General features: G+C 28.2%; 2 protein-coding genes across 2 annotated transcripts; one reads left to right on the forward strand and one right to left on the reverse strand.

The window, feature by feature from the left end:
• Positions 1-1,118: 1,118 nt before the first annotated feature.
• On the reverse strand, positions 1,119-3,642 carry LOC114378046 (cyclin-B1-2-like). The gene is made up of 4 exons (XM_028336555.1): positions 3,431-3,642; positions 3,070-3,170; positions 2,521-2,618; positions 1,119-1,456 (listed from the first exon to the last, which is right to left on the reverse strand). Exons 1-4 carry the CDS (start codon positions 3,563-3,565, stop codon positions 1,356-1,358), a joined length of 435 nt encoding a protein of 144 aa, XP_028192356.1. The 5' UTR covers positions 3,566-3,642; the 3' UTR covers positions 1,119-1,355.
• A 1,793-nt stretch (positions 3,643-5,435) lies between these two features.
• On the forward strand, positions 5,436-9,952 carry LOC114379614 (sulfite reductase [ferredoxin], chloroplastic-like). Its single transcript, XM_028338301.1, has 8 exons — positions 5,436-5,878; positions 6,083-6,862; positions 6,954-7,250; positions 7,794-7,991; positions 8,628-8,762; positions 8,847-8,963; positions 9,050-9,208; positions 9,344-9,952. Exons 1-8 carry the CDS (start codon positions 5,705-5,707, stop codon positions 9,548-9,550), a joined length of 2,067 nt encoding a protein of 688 aa, XP_028194102.1. The 5' UTR covers positions 5,436-5,704; the 3' UTR covers positions 9,551-9,952.
• Positions 9,953-22,194: the final 12,242 nt, after the last annotated feature.

Raw genomic sequence — 22,194 nt, forward strand, 5'->3', positions numbered from 1 at the left:
GATGTTATAGAATTTTGAGAACATTAAATATTTCAAAAAAGTTACTAACCAATCAAAATAAAATGGATAATGAGTAGTCTAGTAGATCACTCAATTAGATATGAATAGTCTAGCAGACCAACAATCCATACAATATCATTTTGATTCTCTCTATTATATCATTGCATCTCACATTTCTCTGTTATAAAAATTTTCTACAATTTGTTGTAGAAATAACATTTCTCAATCAGAATAAGTAATAATTGTTCGTGCTAGGATTGGTGGCCATGATTGGGTACACAGATGTTACTTCTTCCAACCTTATTTTCTTTCTAGGTGTTATTGATACTATTCTCCAAATTAACCCATATAATAAAAATTGACGTTTAAACTATTCTACTAGGGAATTAGATGACCTTCTGCTATAAAAGATCTGCATTGAATAAATGGAGCTTCATAATTGTAGTGCAGATTTTGCAAGAAACCACCGACCGCATGAAGAAGCACGATTTGGCTGATGACAAATTAGTTCGTGAAGAAGCATGCACTTCAACATGCAAACTCATCCTGGAGGTTATCATGTACGATAAAACCACGATATGGACTGGAACCGTAAAAACTGTGAAAGTAGCTACTTATATTGAGGTAAATCAGCTACCCCCGGATATTAAAGTGTAGATTTGAGATCAAATGCTAAAATTTCTCTTCGATTTTGGAATTGTAGCTAGCGAGCCACAACTCCTGCATAGAAATACCCCTCAGTGAGTACAAAAGAAGCAAGGAATTTGCAAAAGGAAAAAAATATTTTGACACCCAAATATTGCTAGTATACACCTAGTGAGAGAGAAAGAAAAGAGAGAGAAATATAGGTAGGATATGTGATATGATGTAATAGGAAGAAATAAAGAAATATGAGTTGTTGGTGGGATGTTTAAAATAAAAGAGTGTCAAAATATCATCACTCTTACAAAAAAAAAAACATGAGCAGATGGAAGATACCAGGATACGGGGATCTACATTAGTCACGAATCACTATCTAATTTAACACAAACACACATGATATTCGTCAACCATTCCATGCATAATAAATCAATTCCCTTCATATCGAGTATTGAAAAGGGGAAAAGGGGGGAGTCAAATTAAAATTCAATAAGGATGCTCAACTCAAATGCCTCATGCATAAATTCTGCTTTAATTTGAAAGACATGCTCTGTTTATATGGATCAATAACATTTCTAGCATCCAGAGCATTAGGAAAACAAGAAGCTTTGATCACAAAATATGCCAACTCCTTGGACACTTTCATTTTAACGAATAGCAAGAAACTTCGATCACAAAATACTGTTTTCTGGCACTAGAATAACAGTCAAATTTAATTATATAATACTTGGGTACACTGGTCCCTTAGACAGACCAAGGCGAACTTCCATCCCATGATGCATGTCCAATGGCCGGAAAGTCTCTGACTCACGGGGGTCTGCAAACAACATCAATGGCATTTAAAGAGACAGAGAAAAGTATGAACAACAATGTGCCATATGCCAATTAACCAAAAAAAAAGGAACAACAAATAAGATTGCATAGCTCAATTATCATGGATACCAAATTCGCAATCATAGCATTAATTCCATAGAACAAAGCTTTACAAAAATACATGATTTTGAGCAGGCTATGTCTTTTTTGGTGGTTAAAAGCAATGTGGCTTAAAATATTATCACTAAAACTGTGCAATCATTTATCTTCCATACTTCCAGTATTGTGTTTAAATTATGATGCATATCCAATCAAATCATAAAACATACTGCAGGAGATTTCAACAGCAGATTCTAAATAAGCCTGAATCAGATTCTAAATCAAATTATAAAACATACTCTTGTCATCCTTGAACTGTGAATGACGGTTCAAAGTCTGATTTAAGTCTGAATAAGTCTTTAACCACAGCACAAAGTTTCAATAGCAACACATATTCTCAATTTGTCTGAATCGACTTTGAAGATTTTAGAGTAGACTCCTCTTTAGATCCCCAAACCATATAACAGAAACTTTGTCGCAATGATCAACAAGACTACAATCATCTCAAAACAGAAAGGTATTTAATTCTTATTCATTTAGTCCTATAAACATATATACTTCCAAAACAGTTGATAATATAAACCCCCCAAAAAAATTCTTATTCAGTTATTCCTACAAGCATAATATATTCCCAAAACAATTGATAATATTGGTCCAAGGTTTGGAGCACAAGTTCTTTCCAAATCTTAGATAAAAGAAAGGGTCCAAGGTGTCAAAAAAAAATATTCGATCAAGGAAACAATTAAAAACTTAAGACAAAATCCAGTTATCCTCTTTGATGGAGTTCATGTCCAATGTTAATGAAGCATAATTATAATATTTCATATTATTTCAGAAAATGAAGCATAACAAGCACAACACTTTAATGTAGCATAATTTCAATATTTAATGTAGAACCAGCTGCTTAAGCAGAAATCAAATGTTTCAAAGTAGGTAATAAATGTGAAAAGAAAGGCAAATCATATTTACCATTTAGACAATCCTCAAAACCAAAGTGATCAACACTTCCTGTAACAGTCTCCAAACCCAGCATTGAAGATGGAATTGGTCCAGGAGGCCGCTGGAACCTACAAGGATCAGTGGCATTACATCAAATTCAAATGCCTTTCACCCTTAATAAAAACAAATTTCAGCAATTTCTTTTTATAAAAGGGAGAAAGACACACACAAACACGCAAGATCTACCATGAGTCCACATTCTGTCAACCTAACCATATGAGCTAACCAACATTGCAATGTTTGTTAACCACTAATCAAAATCTTATTTACATATTCATAGTTTAACAAGCAAATTTTTAGCAAACATTAGTAAATCAATGTCCAATCTCATGACACGCATATGGTGATGTATATGATCTGTGCCTGAAAACCAGCTATACAAAGTTAACTAACCACTCACCACTAACGAAAACAAGGTCCCATGTCATATTATCACTGAGATAGCTTTAACTTTCGAAACATTCAATAAGCAACTAGACTACAATCTACAACAGAATATTCCAATCCGAATTGTCATACCTAGACAGGATTTGCCTGTCAAGCTCCTCCTTCAGGGGAAAAGCAGTTCCGTACAGGTTAACTTTGCATTGCTTCTTCATCGCTTCATCCATTCTCCTTGTCTAAAAATCACAAATACAAGGAAAAAAAATACAGGGTAGAGTTACAACAAACTGAAATTATAAATCAGTTTGAAACGTTAAGAATTTAGATTATTTTCAATCAAATGATTTTATTTTAAATGAAACCCTAATTACAAAGGGGAAATAGCTAGCAGGTGAAATCGGATAAAGCGGCCAGAAAGAGTATATGAGGAAAACGAAGAAGGATTAAAAGCTGAAATCGCAACGCAAAGAAGAGAGTTAGGGTTGAGAGAGATTACAGATTGGAGTGAAGATTGAAGAGGGTGGGAACCAACGATGTCGCTCTTGACTCCATGGAGACCAAATCGAAGCACGTCGTTTTGGACCCCTCCGATTTGGTGTGGGATGAACTTTGATGCTGATGCGTCCTCCATCTTCGTCTTCGTCTTCGATTCCACTCTTTTCTTCTCTTTCTTTACCAACAAGACAACACAGAACAGAACCTACTGAGCAAGGGAACCCCTTTATATAAGGGATTGCTTCAGCTATTTTATTTCCCCAAAACTATTTCAAAATTAGACCTATAAATTTCTTAGATTTTTTGTTTTGAAATATATTGCGTTATAGCAAAAAATATTTTTTTATAATAATTGTTTAATGTACTAGATTTACGCGAAAAATTATTCATAAAGAGGTAAGATTTATTAGGGGTTTAAAACTCAACCCCTCCCATTAACCTTATTTTATTTATCAAAAACTAATTCTCAATTTAAACCTATAATTTCTTTTTTAAAATATTGCATTATAATAAAAACAAGATTTTATAATGTTTATTTAATTGTTAAGTTTGGGAAGGTACTCATGAAAATTACTCATAGAGAAGTACGTATTTATTAGGGGGTTTATAACTCAACCACTCCGATTAACCTTATTCTAGTTTTTTAAATTGGGTCCAATCTTCCTCAAGTAAAAAAAAGGAAATACACCAATATCTTATTCAAGGACTTGGTTTCAGTTAGAACAATTTTGGCTAATTTTTAAGTCATTGATTTGACTAAAATATCGGGTAAATAGTTAAATCAAATAACCAATGAATTGTTTGTTAAGTAACTTAAATCACATGAGTACCTTCCCAAACTTAACAATTAATTTTTGAATGTGTTAATATACAAAAATTATTTTTTGAATGTGCTAACTTAATAATATGTTAGTATTTTTTAGACTAACTGGTCCTGAAAGGGTAAAAATATATATAATTTGATCTCCAAACATATCAATCATGTTCACGTTTTAATTATATTTTGGTGATTAAAAGACTGAAACCACCAACATTGCAATCATTGGAGGACTCGTGGAGTATCATGAGTGGAGCCACAGGATATAGCCGAAGTGTCTCTGTGATTACGTTTTGCAAGTATTTCAGTTTTGCTATGTCTTGTTCGATTAACAGTTGATCTTGCCCCACATAAGTGTCTATCTCGACCTTAGTCTTATGCATTGCTTCTGGATGATTCAAGAGAAGTGACAGTGCACATTCCATTGCAGTAGCTGAAGTTTCAGACCCAGCAACAAGCATGACCTGATCCACAATTTTTGACAGATTATAAATTAAGGCTCGATTATTTGTTAAAAATAATCCAGTACATAATTTGGTATAATTACATATTGTTTTCATGTATGAATTCGTTTACCTCAAGGAATTCGGGCACAAATGTAATGTGTCCGAGGGAAGTACAAGGTCACATATATCTGTTATAGCTAGTGCAAATGATTGAGAGCGATATGGTACCTTTTTGTTGTTGAGAGCAATGATATGGTACGTTCTTAGCAACCATATATTTTATGATAAATTAAAAACAAAACATTTGTTTGGTGCCAATATATTTTTGTAGACGTTGGAGAGAGTATCCAAGTTGTCTTTATGACTAATTTAGTCCATCTTTTATGCAAGAGACATTTATTTGATATTTTCTTTTTGACCATTTTAGCCGTCTTTTCGACTATTGTAATTAATCTCTACTCTTTAGGTAATGAAAGATACATAACTATTTTTTATTGGACAGCTCAAATCAATAATATCTTAGAAAGATTTTCTTTTCTTTCTTTTTGTTAAATAAACCATAGTGCTTAACTTTTATATCACTTCAAAACAAAACTTTTATATGGGTTCAGCGGTGCAAAATTTTAATTACATTGTTATTTGACCAGCAATTGGTGCCTATATATGCATCAATTCACGTTTATCATTTAACTAACAGACAACAAACTAGCTGTGAACGAGTTGTTGATCATTTTTTTCATGGAAATTAAAACACTAGGCCAAAAGATGATATAGAATTTTACATAAGTTAAATATTCATTTCCTGGTATGAGCGAATATATCCTTGAAAGCGTGCCTGGCTTTTGAATAGATTCCGTCCAGGTTCATTCCTCACTGGGAGCGAATATATCCTTGAAAGCGTGCTGGGTGTGGGAGGCACGTGACGTCTACACAAACAAAATAAAAACCCAGTTTCTCTCCACTCACTACCACTACCGCTATCACCCAATTTCCCCCCTTCGTTCTTCAGCTCATGACGACGTCGTTCGGAGGACCAGCCACCACCTCAGCGCCGCTCAAGGACACCAAGCTTCAGATCCCAAGCTTCCATTGCTTCAGCTCTGCTTCCGCCTCTGCTCTCTCGCGCAATGCCCTCTCCCTTCCTTCTTCCACGCGCTCTTTCTCCCTCATACGTGCTGTTTCCACGGTTTCTCTTCTTCCCTTCAATTCCGCTTTCTCTTTTTTCTCCGATTACTACTTTATTTTAGCTTCTCTGTAACTAAAGTTGGATTGTTCGATTCCTTTTTTTATTATTATAATGATACTCCTTTTTTTTCTTTTTTTCTTTTTATTAAGGTGGCTAGACTCTGGAATAATGTGATAACCTGTTGTGGTTGTGATTTCTTTGTAGCCTGCGCAGTCCGAAACTGCCACTGTCAAGCGCAGCAAAGTCGAAATATTCAAAGAACAAAGCAATTTCATAAGATATCCTCTTAATGAGGACATGCTGACGGATGCCCCTAATATAGGTGAAGCCGCCACTCAGTTGATCAAGTTTCATGGTAGCTATCAACAGTACAATAGAGAGGAGCGTGGTTCCAGAAGCTACTCTTTCATGATTCGCACTAAGAACCCCTGCGGGAAGGTTTCCAACCAACTTTACCTCACCATGGATGATCTTGCTGATCAGTTTGGGATTGGGACGCTTCGCTTGACCACCAGGCAGACGTTTCAGCTCCATGGTGTTCTCAAGAAGGACCTTAAAACGGTGATGGCTACCATTATTAGAAACATGGGCTCCACTCTTGGTGCGTGCGGCGACCTAAACAGGAATGTGCTTGCTCCTGCTGCTCCCCTTGTGAGAAAAGATTACCTCTTTGCTCAACAAACTGCCGAGAACATTGCTGCGCTCCTCGCTCCTCAGTCTGGTTTCTACTATGACATCTGGGTCGATGGGGAAAAGTTTTTGACTTCAGAACCACCTGAAGTAGTTCAGGCACGAAATGACAATTCTCATGGTACAAACTTTCCAGATTCCCCCGAGCCTATCTATGGAACTCAGTTCTTGCCAAGGAAATTCAAAATTGCCGTTACTGTGCCAACTGATAACTCGGTGGATATTCTCACGAATGATATTGGTGTTGTTGTTGTTATGGATGATGATGGGGAGCCTCAAGGGTTCAACATATATGTAAGAATAAGATGGGTGTAGATAACAGTTTGAGTGAATTTATTTTTTTTCTACCATTGTTCTAACTGGGACCTTCTAATTATTCTTGCAGGTTGGTGGTGGAATGGGAAGAACTCATAGGTTAGAAACCACTTTTCCTCGCTTGGCCGAACCATTAGGTTATGTACCAAAGGAGGATATTTTGTATGCAGTGAAAGCCATTGTTGTTACACAACGAGAAAATGGGAGAAGAGATGACCGCAAGTATAGTAGATTGAAATATTTGATAAGCTCTTGGGGAATTGAAAAGTTTAGAGGCGTAGTTGAGCAATATTATGGCAAGAAATTTGAACCTTTCCGTGCATTGCCAGAATGGGAATTTAAAAGTTATCTTGGGTGGCATGAACAGGTTGGTTCTCTAGATGAGTGAATAATATCATGCCTTTATACCTGCTTGTATGGCCCATAATATCTTTTTTTCATGCATTCCATTCATAGTTATATGGATTTGGCACTATGACAGTTGGTGGATAGGATTGGCATGTTTGATGTCTATTTATGGATTTAATAGCTGACATGGTGACAATGGATCTTTATACATGCTATCTTACCTGTGATGTGTACAGTTTTTTCAGTTCTGTTCTACCTGAAAAAGTGTGCTAAGCTATGCATAGCATAGAAGCATACAAACTATCTGGCAGATTAGGTAAATGAAGATTATTGGAAATTCTGATACTTTTTGTGCTTTGTAGATTTCTCTTATCTCGTTTAACTGTAGATATGTATATATATTCTTGCTATGTGACTATGTGAGAGAGTTGCAGCCATATCTCCTTTATATGTGGTTAAGCAATCTGTAGTTAGCTCATTCTTTGGCGTTATTGTCTTTGGCTAAAATATAGTTCCACATCCTTATGCTATATGGGCTCATTTATTGGATTTCATCTTCCAGGGCGATGGCAAGTTTTTTTATGGTCTTCATGTTGATAATGGTCGTATTGGTGGAAAGATGAAAAAGACATTGAGGGAGGTTATTGAGAAATATAATTTGAATGCAAGAATCACTCCAAATCAGAATATCATCTTGACTGATGTTCGTGCTGCATGGAAGCGTCCAATTACAACCACTCTTGCTCAAGCTGGTTTGCTGGTGAGATGTTTACAGCTTAATGTCTCACAAAATTATATGCAATTTTTGTTTACAGCTTAATGTTTAGTTGTTTATAGATTATACTTTAATTGTTTTGTGTCGAACAATGCTTGTTAATAAAGTATTTAATTGATGTTTCCTTGCTCAGTTGACACGAGTTTCATTTAGAAATCATAATTTACTAATTTAGTAGTTTCCTTAAGTTGCATTTAGAAACACACTAATTATTCATACAAGCCCAACATTTTAGATTATATCACTATCCAAGATATCAATTATAAATTTTAGGTGATTGTAGATCTGATTAGCTGCTGCTCGTGGTGGATCTATTTTTTGTGAGCAACACTAGGGAAAGTTCTTAATTTTTTCTTTTTCAATTCACTTCTGATTGATGCTTGACATCATGTATGATGAATTTCTGATTGAAATTTCCCTTATTGTATCTGTTGGAATTGGTTAATTTCTTCCATACTACTCCTGACATCATGCTCAATGTTTGTTTGCGCCTCTCTTTTCATTCTCTATTATTTATTATTTTTAATCTCATCTCTTGCTTCTTTTTTATAATTTTAGATTTTCAGTATATAGAATTTTTCATTAGTAAGCCTATAATTACCTGTTTTGCTGTGAACACAGCAACCTAGATTTGTAGATCCCCTCAACATAACAGCAATGGCATGCCCTGCTTTCCCATTATGTCCTCTGGCAATTACTGAAGCTGAGCGTGGGATACCTAACATTCTTAAGCGGATTCGTGCTGTTTTTGATAAGGTATTGCTGCACATATATATGGCAGTATTGATTTGATGGAGATCACTAATCAGGATACTTAAAACTTTTCTGTCTGCAATTCAGGTTGGCCTGAAGTATAGTGAGTCTGTGGTTGTAAGGATAACTGGCTGCCCTAATGGTTGTGCTAGACCATACATGGCTGAGCTTGGACTAGTTGGTGATGGCCCAAATAGCTATCAGGTTTGTTGATCTGCAGCTGAACTCGCTGACAGTGGATAGAAAAGCTCAAAAGACTATAATGTTCACTGTTTTTTCTTATGATGCAGATTTGGCTTGGAGGAAACCATAAACAAACATCATTAGCTCGAAGTTTCATGGACAGGGTGAAGCTTCTAGACCTTGAAAAAGTTTTGGAGCCTTTGTTTTATTATTGGAAGCAAAAGCGTCAATCTAAAGAATCATTTGGTGACTTCACAAACAGAATGGTGAGCTTTACTGCATACTTTTTATTTGCATGCAATCCACATTTACTAACTCTTGTTTTAATCTTTAAAATGATCATTATGGTTGTTAAAGTGATTGGAAAATTTGGCCTAAGTTACTCCATTTTCTGTTTCTAGGGATTTGAGAAGCTTAAAGAATATATTGAGAAATGGGAGGGTCCAGTGGTAGCACCATCACGCCACAACCTCAAGCTTTTTGCTGATAAGGAGACATATGAAGCAATGGATGAATTAGCAAAGCTTCAAAACAAGAATGCTCATCAGTTGGCCATGGAAGTTATCCGTAATTATGTTGCTACCAACCAAAATGGAAAGGGTGAATAATTCCATTTACTTAGCGAAGGAAGATGTATGTGATGCTGCTTTATGGTTGACAGGAAGGGTGGATAGGCTACTGAACACAACTCTGTTGTTACTGTGTAGTAACTCTGGGGTTAGGCTAAACTAATGTTTGGGTTATTTATTATTTTTTATTTGAAACGGCTTTCCCTAGAATCTTTTGGTTCATCATTTTGATCGAGTTTCTGAACACAAAATAAGCCTTTCTGTCATTTCTGTATCCAATTTTGGGTGTTCGACAGCTTGGTTTTTCTTCACAATAATCTTGTTACTAGGTAAGACCTTTTTCCAATTTCGCGCTTGCTCCAATAAAGTTCATTAGTCAGGATTTGTATATTGCAATCATTTGGTTAGTTAGTGATTAATTACAGAATATGGTGTGGGAACTATGTGTATGTGTTCACTTGTTCAGTTGTTATTATTATTATTATTATAGCAAAGTTATTCTTGATAGAAAATTTTGCTTGAAAGAAAAGTTTTAAAACTTCATTTCATTCCTTCGTTCCTTTTTGTTATTTCAAATTTTCACTATGTAACTTTACTTTTTTCTTCCCTCTTCAAGACCAAACTAATTGTAGGCCTTTTGTTTCAAAATTCTTTTAAATTTTTTATTAGTACATAAGTAATGTGGTGTGGGGGGAGTTGAGGAAAGTTACCAACTTAGGTTTCGTAGTGTGAGAGCTTAGAAAAAGTCTTCAGAGTCACTGTTAAATTTGTCTGTCTTTGTGGTTCATGTAGCAGTGTGTGATTGTGAGCTAAACAGTCTGGGATTAGAGCTGTTATGATGCCGTGATGGGAATGGTATTTAAGGTGTGTTGTTATAGGAATGATGTTATAGGCTGGTTTTATAATAAATATTTGAAAATTTATTAAATATTTCGTTAGTTTATTAAATGTTTGTTGGTATTAAAAGGAAAAAAAAAAAACTGTTGATGGGGTACTGTACGAATGTTTAAGCTGAACCAAATAGAATACCGAAGCGAAAATTATGGCATATACTCCGTGTTTGAAAATTCTGTTCGAGCACAAAAAGTAAGGCAAAAAAAGAAGTCTCTATTTGTTACAACATATCTTTTTGTTCCACGCGAGGCTTTGTTTATGGGTATGCAAAATTATTATAAGATTAATTTTGTTTTTCATCAAAATAGTTATATGGAGGTTTCTTGTTTTCGTGCCATCATATAAGTTAATCGTAGAAAGCTTCCATTGTGACAGCCAAGTTTGAATTGGTTTTAAGTAGTTGAAGATGTTCTAATCATCAACTTAATGATGAAATTGAATCGAAATCGATTTATGGTAAGTCTCACAAGTTGACCTGCCTTCCAAATTCCAATCCTGTTCGAAAAGGAAAACATATGCCATGAATAATTTCATAGAAATAGGACAAAAAATGAGGTGAAAGTGGGATAGAATAAAAAATGAGCCTAAGTTAAGCAATTTCCCTAGAAATAAATATCAGAAGCAGATCCCCACCAAGGTACGTATAATACAACCTGTTCACCTTGTTGTTATTCTGCTGGTGGAATCATCTCCTGGGTGCACCACATCACATGATTTTCTCCACTGTACAGTACTTGTTACCCCTCACCCTCAAATTTCTATACGCCAATCACCTTCTATTTCTCCCTTCAAATATATATACACGCGTTCGAAGGAGTATTTAAATTTAAATATGTTTTTATTTTTTCATTCATTTTTTAATAAATTTTTATTTTATATTGAGTTTATAATAAAATAATAATTTCATTTTTTGTCCTTGACATTTATTTTTAGTACTTGATAAATTAACATATTTTATATTTTTTATCTCAATTTTTTTTCCATTTGTTAACACTCAAGACTAAAACAAAAATCGTTAATTTATCATAGAACAAACACAAAAAATTTAATTTATCAAAGATTAAAAATAAAATTATTCTTTTATTAAAGATTCAATGTAAAAAAAATTATTAAGAAGCAAATATAAAAATAAAATATTTATTAGAAATAAAAATATATTTAAGTCGAGTATTTATTAGATTTTAGCCTTACATATAATCTTTGTTTCCCTAAATGTTATATTTTCTGTTCACTCGATTATTTTAGAAACCTTAATTTTTTTATCTTTTTAATATAATTTTTCTATAAACAACTTGTGATAAAAAAAAAAGTACTTAGTGATAAACAACTATAGAAGTTTATAAATTTTTTAGAATTATATTATTAATTTTAAAAGATAAAATGTAAAAATCCACAATATTTAATCATTAAATCAGTCAAAGAAGTATTTAAAGATTTTTTTTTGTGTGATTGCTTCGGTACCTTGAATATTAGGAGGGTACTAGTATTTTTTATTTATTTTGAACTATCAGAAAAATAATTGTTTATACTTTAAAATCACAACAGTAATGAGTTAGAAGTTAATTTTAATATTGTTTTAAATTTTATAATTACAAAATTGACGTCTATTTCAAATTTGTTTTTCAAATTCAATATTAAACATAAAACAATATGTAAGTAAAAATGGAATGGACACCACCAAACACAATTCTCAAGACATTTACCAACTAAAAAATAACAAGATATTTAACAATAACTTATATTATCAGTTTTATATTATTCGTAAAATAAATATAACAAATGCATGTGTTAGTATATATTGATCTATTTAAGATAAGTACTGGTATCCCTTGAAATGTGAGCCACGGTAGAATTTACTTTTTTTTTTTATTATAACTAGGGGGAACAGGCACTCGATGTCTAATTCTTTTTCCATGTTTTTTTTTAAAATAAAAGAATAATAGAAATGTGAATATAAATATTAGAATAGAATAGATATAAAAATGTGTATCAAAATATCTTATTTTCTTTATATATAGTTATATATTATAATTATAAAAAAACAGTATTTAAAGCTTGAATCTGCAGAGAGAGAGGAAAACAGGTAAGGATATTACCGCAGAGGACAAGAAAGTACTTTTGCTGGTATTTGAAACATTTTTTTAATTAGTGTTCATAGTGTTGCATAAAATATATTTGACTTGTCTCGTATACTTCCATTTGCAAGATGTGCAACAAGGCAAATTTGCAGTAATGCTAAATTCTTTAATTTGAAAAGCTGCTATAAAGAATTAAAATTTGAAATTTATTAGAAATTCAAATTTGTTACTAAACAATTACGCATCTTACAACTTGCTCGTGAGATAAAACAAAAATATAATAGTACAATTTGAAACGGTAAAATCATGAAAATCTTCGAGAGGGAATTAAAAAATACATAAAATATAGAGCACTTTTTTTCCAACTTAATTTATGCTTTCACAGTTTCTACTAAAAAAAAATGGATAAATACTCACTCCAAAATATCATGCATTAATAAATTGGTTCCAAGATAAAAAAAATTTAACTAAGTTCCTAAAATATCTAAAAGTGTAATAAATTAGTGTTGTTATTAAATTTTTTAAATCAGTTTGTTAATAAATTATAATGTTTAATAATTAATTTTATCGTAAATTATATTTTATAAAGAACAATTCAACATAAAATATAAAATTTAAAAATTAATTTATTTTTAAATTATTTATAAATTTAATTTATCACATTTTTCATAAATAATTAAATACTAAATTTTGTCATAAATTTGATTAATTATCCAAAAGTGAAAAGAAAAGCCTTATACTTTCACGGATTTAACAGGATTCTATTAAAAAAAGAAAAAGTAAACGTTGACAGCACTGATGATATTCTAAATAGCACCCCATTAAGGAAAAAACAAAAATCTAAATAGCACCCACCATACCCACCATATCAAATATATAAATAAATAAACTCGGTTTATGCGCATTATCGATTTGAATGGTTCTCGTCCAAATTCCAATGCTCCAGAACATCTTACAAACCTGAAGCTTTATCTACGCTACAGGAGTATTTAAGCGGGAAAAAAAAAAGTTTTGGTGGAACATTTTCGCATAGTTCTCTTAACAATTTGATTATAGATTTCTTTTCGCATAAAATATGAACTTTTTTTTATTAAAAAATAGATAATTAAGGATTAATCCTATAACTAATTAAGAGTGCGTTTGGATATAAAATTTTAGTTAAAAATAATAATTTATCATAGAATTCAAATTTTTTTAATCTAAAATTTATTGTTTGAATATTTTTTTATAAAAAAAATTAAATTTTTAAAATTTTAAAACAGAATTTTAAATAATTAAAAATGTGATTTTTTTTTTTTACAAGGTGAGAAAGTGAAATTCTCTTTTTTGATAAAAGAACCTTCCAAAAGATTTTTATATTTTCTTTATAATCTTATTTCTCTCTTTTACTTTAAAGTTTTTGAAATCTCGTTCTTGAACTCATCAATTATTTTCTTTCGTCCTCATAATTTTAAATTTTTTATTCAAATACAAAATTTTAAAAATAAAAGAATTTCAATTGAAATATTTAAAATTCTTAGAATTTTAAATTTCCTCATCCAAACACACTCTAAAGGAACTTGTGAGAATATCTTGAAATTATTATTATGATAATTACAAAAATAATAATTAATGAACCCAAAATAATAAAGGAACTTTTGTTGCTTAAATGTATACAAAAAATAATAATTATAAAAGGATGAGAGTTTTTGATATTTTTTGGCCTTGTTAAATAAAGAGTATTTTAGAGAAAGTTTCATTAAATAATATATAAGTAAATAAGATTTAATTATATTTGAAAAAAAAAATTATTACTTATAAGGAAGACCAGATGAAGTATTACATAAGAATGGCAAATCTAATGTATTAAGAACTCAAATAATATATATTATAAGATAGTTAAATTTAACATTTAATATTTAACATCTTAAATTTTATACATTCTTAAGAGATAAATAATCTATGCATAGATAATATTACACTATCATTTATTTGTAAATGATCATATATAATTAATTTATTAATTTTATAATAATCATGTTAAAAATCATATTAAGAATAATTTTTTATTAGTTGACAGACAGAGTTAAGAGTTTTTACATTGGGTCACTAAATTTTATTTTTAATACTCTTCATAAAACCCTAACATGGAAGAATTGTTCCAACACGATTTTTTTAATGATATCAAAATTTAAAATGAATTTTAAATATTTACTCTTTATTAGTTGTATTCAATATAATTTAAATTTGTCAATAAGAAAGGTAATTAATAATTATTTTTACCAAAAAACAATCAATACAGTAATTATTTGTGAACAGAACTTAAAACAATTCAAAGTCTGGTCTAAAATTTAGAATGGTGAATGAAAATCCGTGATAAACAGCTAGTGGTAAAGACAAGAACAGAAGAAAGGGTTTAAAGTGGATGAGCTAATAAAACAGTTGTGATTTCGATATATGTCCCATCCCCATGCTGGATTTAAACCTATTGGTTCATATCTTACTTACTCCACCTCTTTATTGCTATTAATAGTAAATTTAATTACTATCAAAGCTTTTGTTTTTGAAAGTTATAACCAATCAATCGGAACGAGAAGCCCAAGAGAATCTCAGTCACTATTGTGCATGAGACACTCAGATAAACAAGACAAGAGAGAAAATTATAACCTTATACAATTTGTATGCACGGTTGTAATTCGTTTAACTTCACTAACTTAAATTGTTGCAAGTTACTTCATGCCAATTCTATACTTTAAATGTAACAACAAGAGTACAAGACTGCACACGAGTGTCCTATAATTCAAAATTTTTAAAGGCCGGTGTCAATTCCACGTAGCTCGATCGGTTTAATGAGACAAGAGGAATATTATTCAAAAACTAGTACTTCTCTAACATACTTTTTAATATATTGTTTATAATTAATATTGACAAAATTATGTGTGAGATTTATTAAATAGAAAATGAAATTTTAATGCTTCCGTAAATTTTAATTAACAGTAAAACATATTATAAAAATACGTTGTTAATATTTTGTTTTAAAAAATCCTTGAACAAGACAAAGTTCAAACTAAATTATATACTCAGTAAATATTTTACAAAATATACTAGTGTGTCTTGCATGGATATTAAGTTTATAATTCTAATTTTGTAATATATTTGTTTTTAATTTTTAATTTTACGAAAATATATGTTAATATGTATGTATTTAAATACACGTACGTGCATATAAAAAAGGCATAAATATTAGTATATATTTAAAAGCATTATACACCTCATTATGTTGCTAAAACTTAAAGTATTTAATAGTACTCTAATAAATAAATAAAATACATATCAAAACATCGTATTTTAAAATATCTCATTGTAATATCTCGTTTCAGCCTTTTGATGATAAAAAAAAAAAAAAAAACTAGTATGGCTAAAAGTTTATTAGTTAAATATGCACATGTTGCCTGCATCAAGGTTTCCGTTTATTAAATAAAATTTAAGAAAACTAATTTTAAACTGTTAAATATGATTAAGATAATACTTCTGTCTTGCATGTGTATTAAATTTATATTTGATAACCTATAATTATTTTATAGTGTTATAATTTTGTAATATATTATCAATTACTTTGTTCATTTTTTAATAAATGTGTATGTTAATATACCAAATTAAATGTTTATTAAATTATCTTTAAAAAAATCATACATTTTAAGTTAATCATTCATTTTATTTTTTGGTTTACCAAAATAATAGTGTTAAATTATTTTTATAATATTTTCATAATGTTTTGACTTTTGAGAATTTGTTACGGAGAAGAAAATATAAACGCATAAAATAAACTATAAAAAATAAATTAATGATAAAAAAATGTTACATTAGATGAGGAAGATAAAAAAAAAGATGCAATTATAAAAATAAATTGTTTACACCAAGGATATATTTCAACCAATAATGTTATGTCAACTATTAATCTCTATGAAACATAAAAAATCACTGAAGTAGATATTGTCTTTTCTAATAAAGTTTTCTTTGTATGTATGGCTGAAAAATAAACCCTAACACTAAAAAGGAAAGATTAAAAGAACATGATAATCTTAAAATCAACACATGCGGGTGAGAAGGTTAAAAAACATTATAAATCAAAACAAATATTAAAAATATCATAATTTTATGTCCGAAAGAGAAAGGCAATACAAAGCAGGAGATTATATCCCGCCATAAACTAAAATATACATGGATATGCCATAACTAATTTTAAAAAATAGTTTCCTTGAAAAAACTAATCAATGGAAGAGTTATTCTTTTTCTAGTGCAAGAAGGGAAATTTTTAAACAACTTGAAACAAAACAAAAAGTAGAAGTAAAGAAATGAAAACTACTGGATTAAATATGTAAAAAAAATGCAAATAAAAAATTAAAAAAGATAAAAACTCATCTTAAATAATTTGCATTTCTTGTCTACATTTATTTCTCCATTCAAAACAGATAAAAAAGAATAAAAATGTTAGCATTGATTGTTCAAAAAACAAACAATACAAATGATAAAAAAAACAATATAGATATTTATAGATGAGGTCGATCATATGACATTTAACAAAATTAATTGCAATCAATGTAATTAAATGTATTTATGATGGAAAAAATTATTTTTAAAATTTAATGAATTGAATTGTTAACAATTATCATAATTAAAAATGATTATTATAATCATCATTAATATTTATTATAATCAATCAATTATATAACATTTTAGGTAAAGATAAATTTGTTAATAGTTAGAATTAATCAATAAGCATATATTTTTGACGAATCAATTATATAAGATTTTTATTTATTAAAATAAATAAATTATAATATTGTATATCAATTAGAGACAATCAACTATATATTTCTAATATTCAATTATATAAGATTTTAGGTATATACGAATTATATGAAAATATTTTTATGTATTAATATAAATAAATTATAATATTATATATGAATTAGAATACGTAGGAAAACATGATTTATTTGTTGATAATTATTTAGTTTATATATTTTAAAATAGAAATAATAATAATAACAATAGAGGTAATATTTGTGGAATATTTATGGCAAGATAGTTATTTATAAAAATATAATAATAATTAAATATAATCTGTTAACATAATAGAATAAAATGATATTTGTTTGAATGAATAATTAAATTGGTATATGTCATTTAATTATAATTTTAAAGAAAATAAATATAAAGTTATCGCATGACATCATCCCATAATATATATATATATATATATATTTAAACTAATGTAAACTTTTTTTTTACGGTAACTTAAAACACGTATCACAATGCGTGGAATTAATTTGAATAGTAAACTAAAATAAAATTATAAAGTAAGTTGTGTGAAATGAGGCATGGTCCAACCTAAAGTTTTTTTTTACTAGTAAGTTTTGCTGATCAATACCCTTACCTCAATATTTTGTTTGGTACTTCTAAAAGAAAAAGAAAAAAACAAAATATAAAGAATACAAAAGAAAGTACAATTATTACTCCTGTATTTTGTACCACCGAGAAAATAATGAAAATGTATCCTGTTGGATAAAAAAAATTAAAAATACGTGGGAACTCATGTCATTTTTTTTTTCTTCCTAATCATTCATATAACTATACACGCCATTATATATTTGATCTTTTTATTCACATTGTATTAAAAAAAACTTAAAATCTTAGACTATCTATTTTTTATCACACGAACTCTAGTATGGTAGGTTAAAAATTAAATATGTTTAGTTATTAGTATTTAATTTTCAAGAACATTATGTTTACTATTAATTGCTATAACGTATTTATAATTACCTAAAAGAATATTTTAAAATAAATTTTCTTAATTTATGAATCAATATTTTCAAAACTATTTTGAAGAAAAATATATTTTTTGTTTCTCTAAAATTATTAAAATTCAATTTAAGTTATTTTATATCATTTTGTCTGTATTTTGTTCATTCAATTTTAAAATGTATGTTTTCTGTTGTTTAAAAATATATGACATTTGATTTTAGATAGCATTTTATCAGAGGTAAAAATAGTTTAGATAAAACTTAAAATAAATATGTACATTTTAAAATAAGAAAAGCTAGAAATGAAAAAAAAAATCAACCGATCAAAATCAAACTTTAATAATTGTATCCAATATTTTATTGCTGAGCATAAAATATTTATTTTTGAAAATTTTAAAAAATTGTTTTATATCTATGTACCTGATTAAAGAAAAGAGTTATTATTTGACATTTGAATCCCCAACCGTGTAAAAAATAAAAAAGCGAAAAGAAAAGAAAAAACAAAAAGAGATGATGCGGCCAATTAAATATGTCCAAACGATAAGCTAGACGGTAATAGTACAGAACTGCCGTGACATCGTGACGCCATTAATAGTAAGTACTAGTCTACTACTATGTCTTCGTGACCAATGTTTTTATAAATATTTAATACTATAATTTTAAGTTCTTAAAAATGAATATAAAATACTTTAAATTTTTATGCAGTAATATTATTAATACTTTTTTTAATAATAATGTTGATGAATTTTTGTTTTATCTTTTTTTTTTTTACCAATAATCAATGTCTTATTTCTTTCGTTTCTAATTATAATTTTTTAAGAAAATTTGTTTGTCTTTTTATATAAGATTTTTAAAAAATTTATAGATGCATAAATTATTTATTTTTTTTACATATTTTTATTTAATTATTTTTTCTTCAAATATTAATAAAAATAATTAAGTAAATAGAAAGATAAAAAAATAATTTTAGAATGATGATATAAATAATTAACAAATTAAAATTTAATGTATTATTAGGAATGAAGAAATTATTATTTTGTGTCTTAGAAAAATTAGGATTAAGAAGTTAATAAAATACATTAAAATTAGGATGACAATATATTAATGATATTTTTAATTTTAATAAAAAATGGTTTTAATTACGTAATTAAAATTCATTGATGAGCAACGGCTAGTGTGAAATTGTGTGCGTTGAAAGAAAGTGGCAGTGGTATTACTAAAAAAGTTAAGATGAAGAATCCAAAATGGACGGCACGGAGCAGTTATTGATCTCATTTAATCACTGATTAATGAGTGACAAACACCTTCTTATGTGAGACTTCTTTCAAAACATGCGCTGACAAACTCTTGCATTTTCAAAACTAAAATTGCGTATAATCAAATCAACCTCATGCCTGACTTAAATATAGTAAATTTAATTTTTTTTATTCATGATAATAAATTATATTTTAGAAATAATTTTATTTTTTATTTCAAATTAATAAAATTAGATTATGTTAATTAACTTTCGTAGTATGAAATTAATTATTTTTATTTATATATGAATTTAAAGAGAATACTACTTATACAAGTAATTTAAAATGCCTTTTCACTCTTTTGTATTGACTTTTAAAAAAATATCATCAATTTTGAATTAATATTTCTTTGAATTTAATAAATAATACTAGTAAGTGATTTGTAAGTTTCTTACAATTAAGTCTCATTGGTTTCACTCTTTGAATTTTCGAGAAAATATAAGATTAACATACTAGTAAAAGATAAGAAAAAAGAAAAAAGATTATAAATTTAAATTTTTTATTAACAAAAAATTAATAATAATAATTAATAAGTAATATATTGATTACAAATTAAATTAAATTTGACTCCATAATTGACTCTTTTAATATGTCTATGTTGTCAGTATCAAAAAAAGAAAATCTCTGTTATCAAAGTTATTGATAAGACTAATTCATCTCTATAGATAAGAATTATCGGTAATAGTCGTTTAATAATCAATTTTTAAATCATGCAACCACTACTGTCACAAATATGTACACGTGAAATAATTCACTAATCTACTAATAATTTTCTGAACATATATGATCAAGTGAACATATTTCTTTTAGAGTAATCAAACATATTACAAAATTGAGTTTACTCCCTAAAGTGAGTTTAGAACACCCCAAACAAAAATCCAACACATGCTCCTCACAGCAACCTTGACCAAGTACGTACACAATTCTATATATTATTCTGTTGTTCTAGGCAGGCTAAAAAATACAATATATTATACTAAAAACTTATTTGAACATTAAAGTATTTGCATGTAGAACCCCTTCTGACATGTTTAGAATATACCTATTGAATAAACTCTAAGAAAAACTACTTCAATTAATTTCTTTTTCCTTTTCAATAAACTCATTTAACATTGAGAAACTTATTGAATAAACTTATTTCAAGAAAAATATTCAACCACATATGTCCCATCCCATTACTCTTTCAAATAATCAGGAATGATAATAAATAAATAAACATATTTTTATGTAATTTATATTTATTTATTAATTAAATGACTTTTGAATAAATACTTATAATTCCATAAATTAATTTAAATTTTCAGTTAATTTATTAGTTTGTTTTATATATAAAAAAAACAATCTTTCAACGATACATAATATGTATTTTGGGATTTTTTTTTTGGAAAACCATTATTGAACGTTCTCAACTTAAATTAAAGAGAGTGCTAATCACGTAATATGAACGATTACAACAATATAACCAGTCTTTCAAACTAGTTGCATTTGTTCTTGTGAAAAGAAAAGAATTAAGAAAATACTAGTTGCCTTTTCCTTTCTCTTTTTATTTTTTTTTTATAAGTATTAAGTCTGGTTTGAATAACACGTGCACCTTTATTATTTTTTCTTCTTCAAGATTTTGAATGTGACTTCTAATAAATTGAGATTTACCATATGCGCACACGATTAATTTCAATGCGACTCATTTAAAATAAAAAATGCGTTTAAAAGAAACATGCAAAATTAAAATAGTTTATAAAGAAAGTTATTAGAACTAGGGAAGAGAGACCATTCGTGCCTTTCTAAATTTTTTAAATAATAAAAAATATAAGTTAAATACAGTTAATAAAAAATGACATGATAAAAAAACTAATAATATAAAAGTAGTGAAAATTTAAAAGAAGAAAAATTTAAAATTTTAAAATTAATTTAAAGATAAAATTATTCAATGAAGTATATATACTAAATGTGATAATTTTTATTATTAATAATTATAGATTATTAATATTTATAGATAATCATTAGGGTTGACTTAGTTGAGTTGAATAGATGCTTGAAGACAGGGTTCAGTTTTTGTTGTGTTATTATATACTTCCAACTTAAAATGTTATTTAATCAAGTTTAATGGCATCAATTTTAACCAAAAAATAATTTTTTTCTTAACTTACTTTTTTTTTTTTATAAAAATTTGATATTAGAAATAAAAAAAGTCATTGGAATTAAGACCTCAATAAATAAATGATATTTTAGAAATAATAATATTAAATGAGATAAAATTAATTAATTTTTTTTTATATTTGAGACTAAGAAAAATATTTTTTTATATTTAAAATTGAAGAGAGTACCATATAAGAAAAAAGCTGACAAAAAAATTGTATAAAAAAGGAAAGTTATAAATTCAAATACTAAAAAAATATTGATAACTCTGTTTAAGTAAACTAAGATTACTATAAATGACAGTTTTTAATGAAAATATATATTTAAGATTTAAATTCAAAATTATTAATTAATGAAGTTAAAACAATCTTATATTAATTAATTAATGTATTCAATAAGTACAAATTATTCAGTCACTCCTCTAAAAAAAACTAATTAGTCACCAATTCACCAAACACGACAATTACTACAAGCAATAAATAAATAAACTAAGT

This window comes from Glycine soja, chromosome 12, assembly GCF_004193775.1.
Source record: "Glycine soja cultivar W05 chromosome 12, ASM419377v2, whole genome shotgun sequence".
NCBI classification, from domain to species: domain Eukaryota; kingdom Viridiplantae; phylum Streptophyta; class Magnoliopsida; order Fabales; family Fabaceae; genus Glycine; species Glycine soja.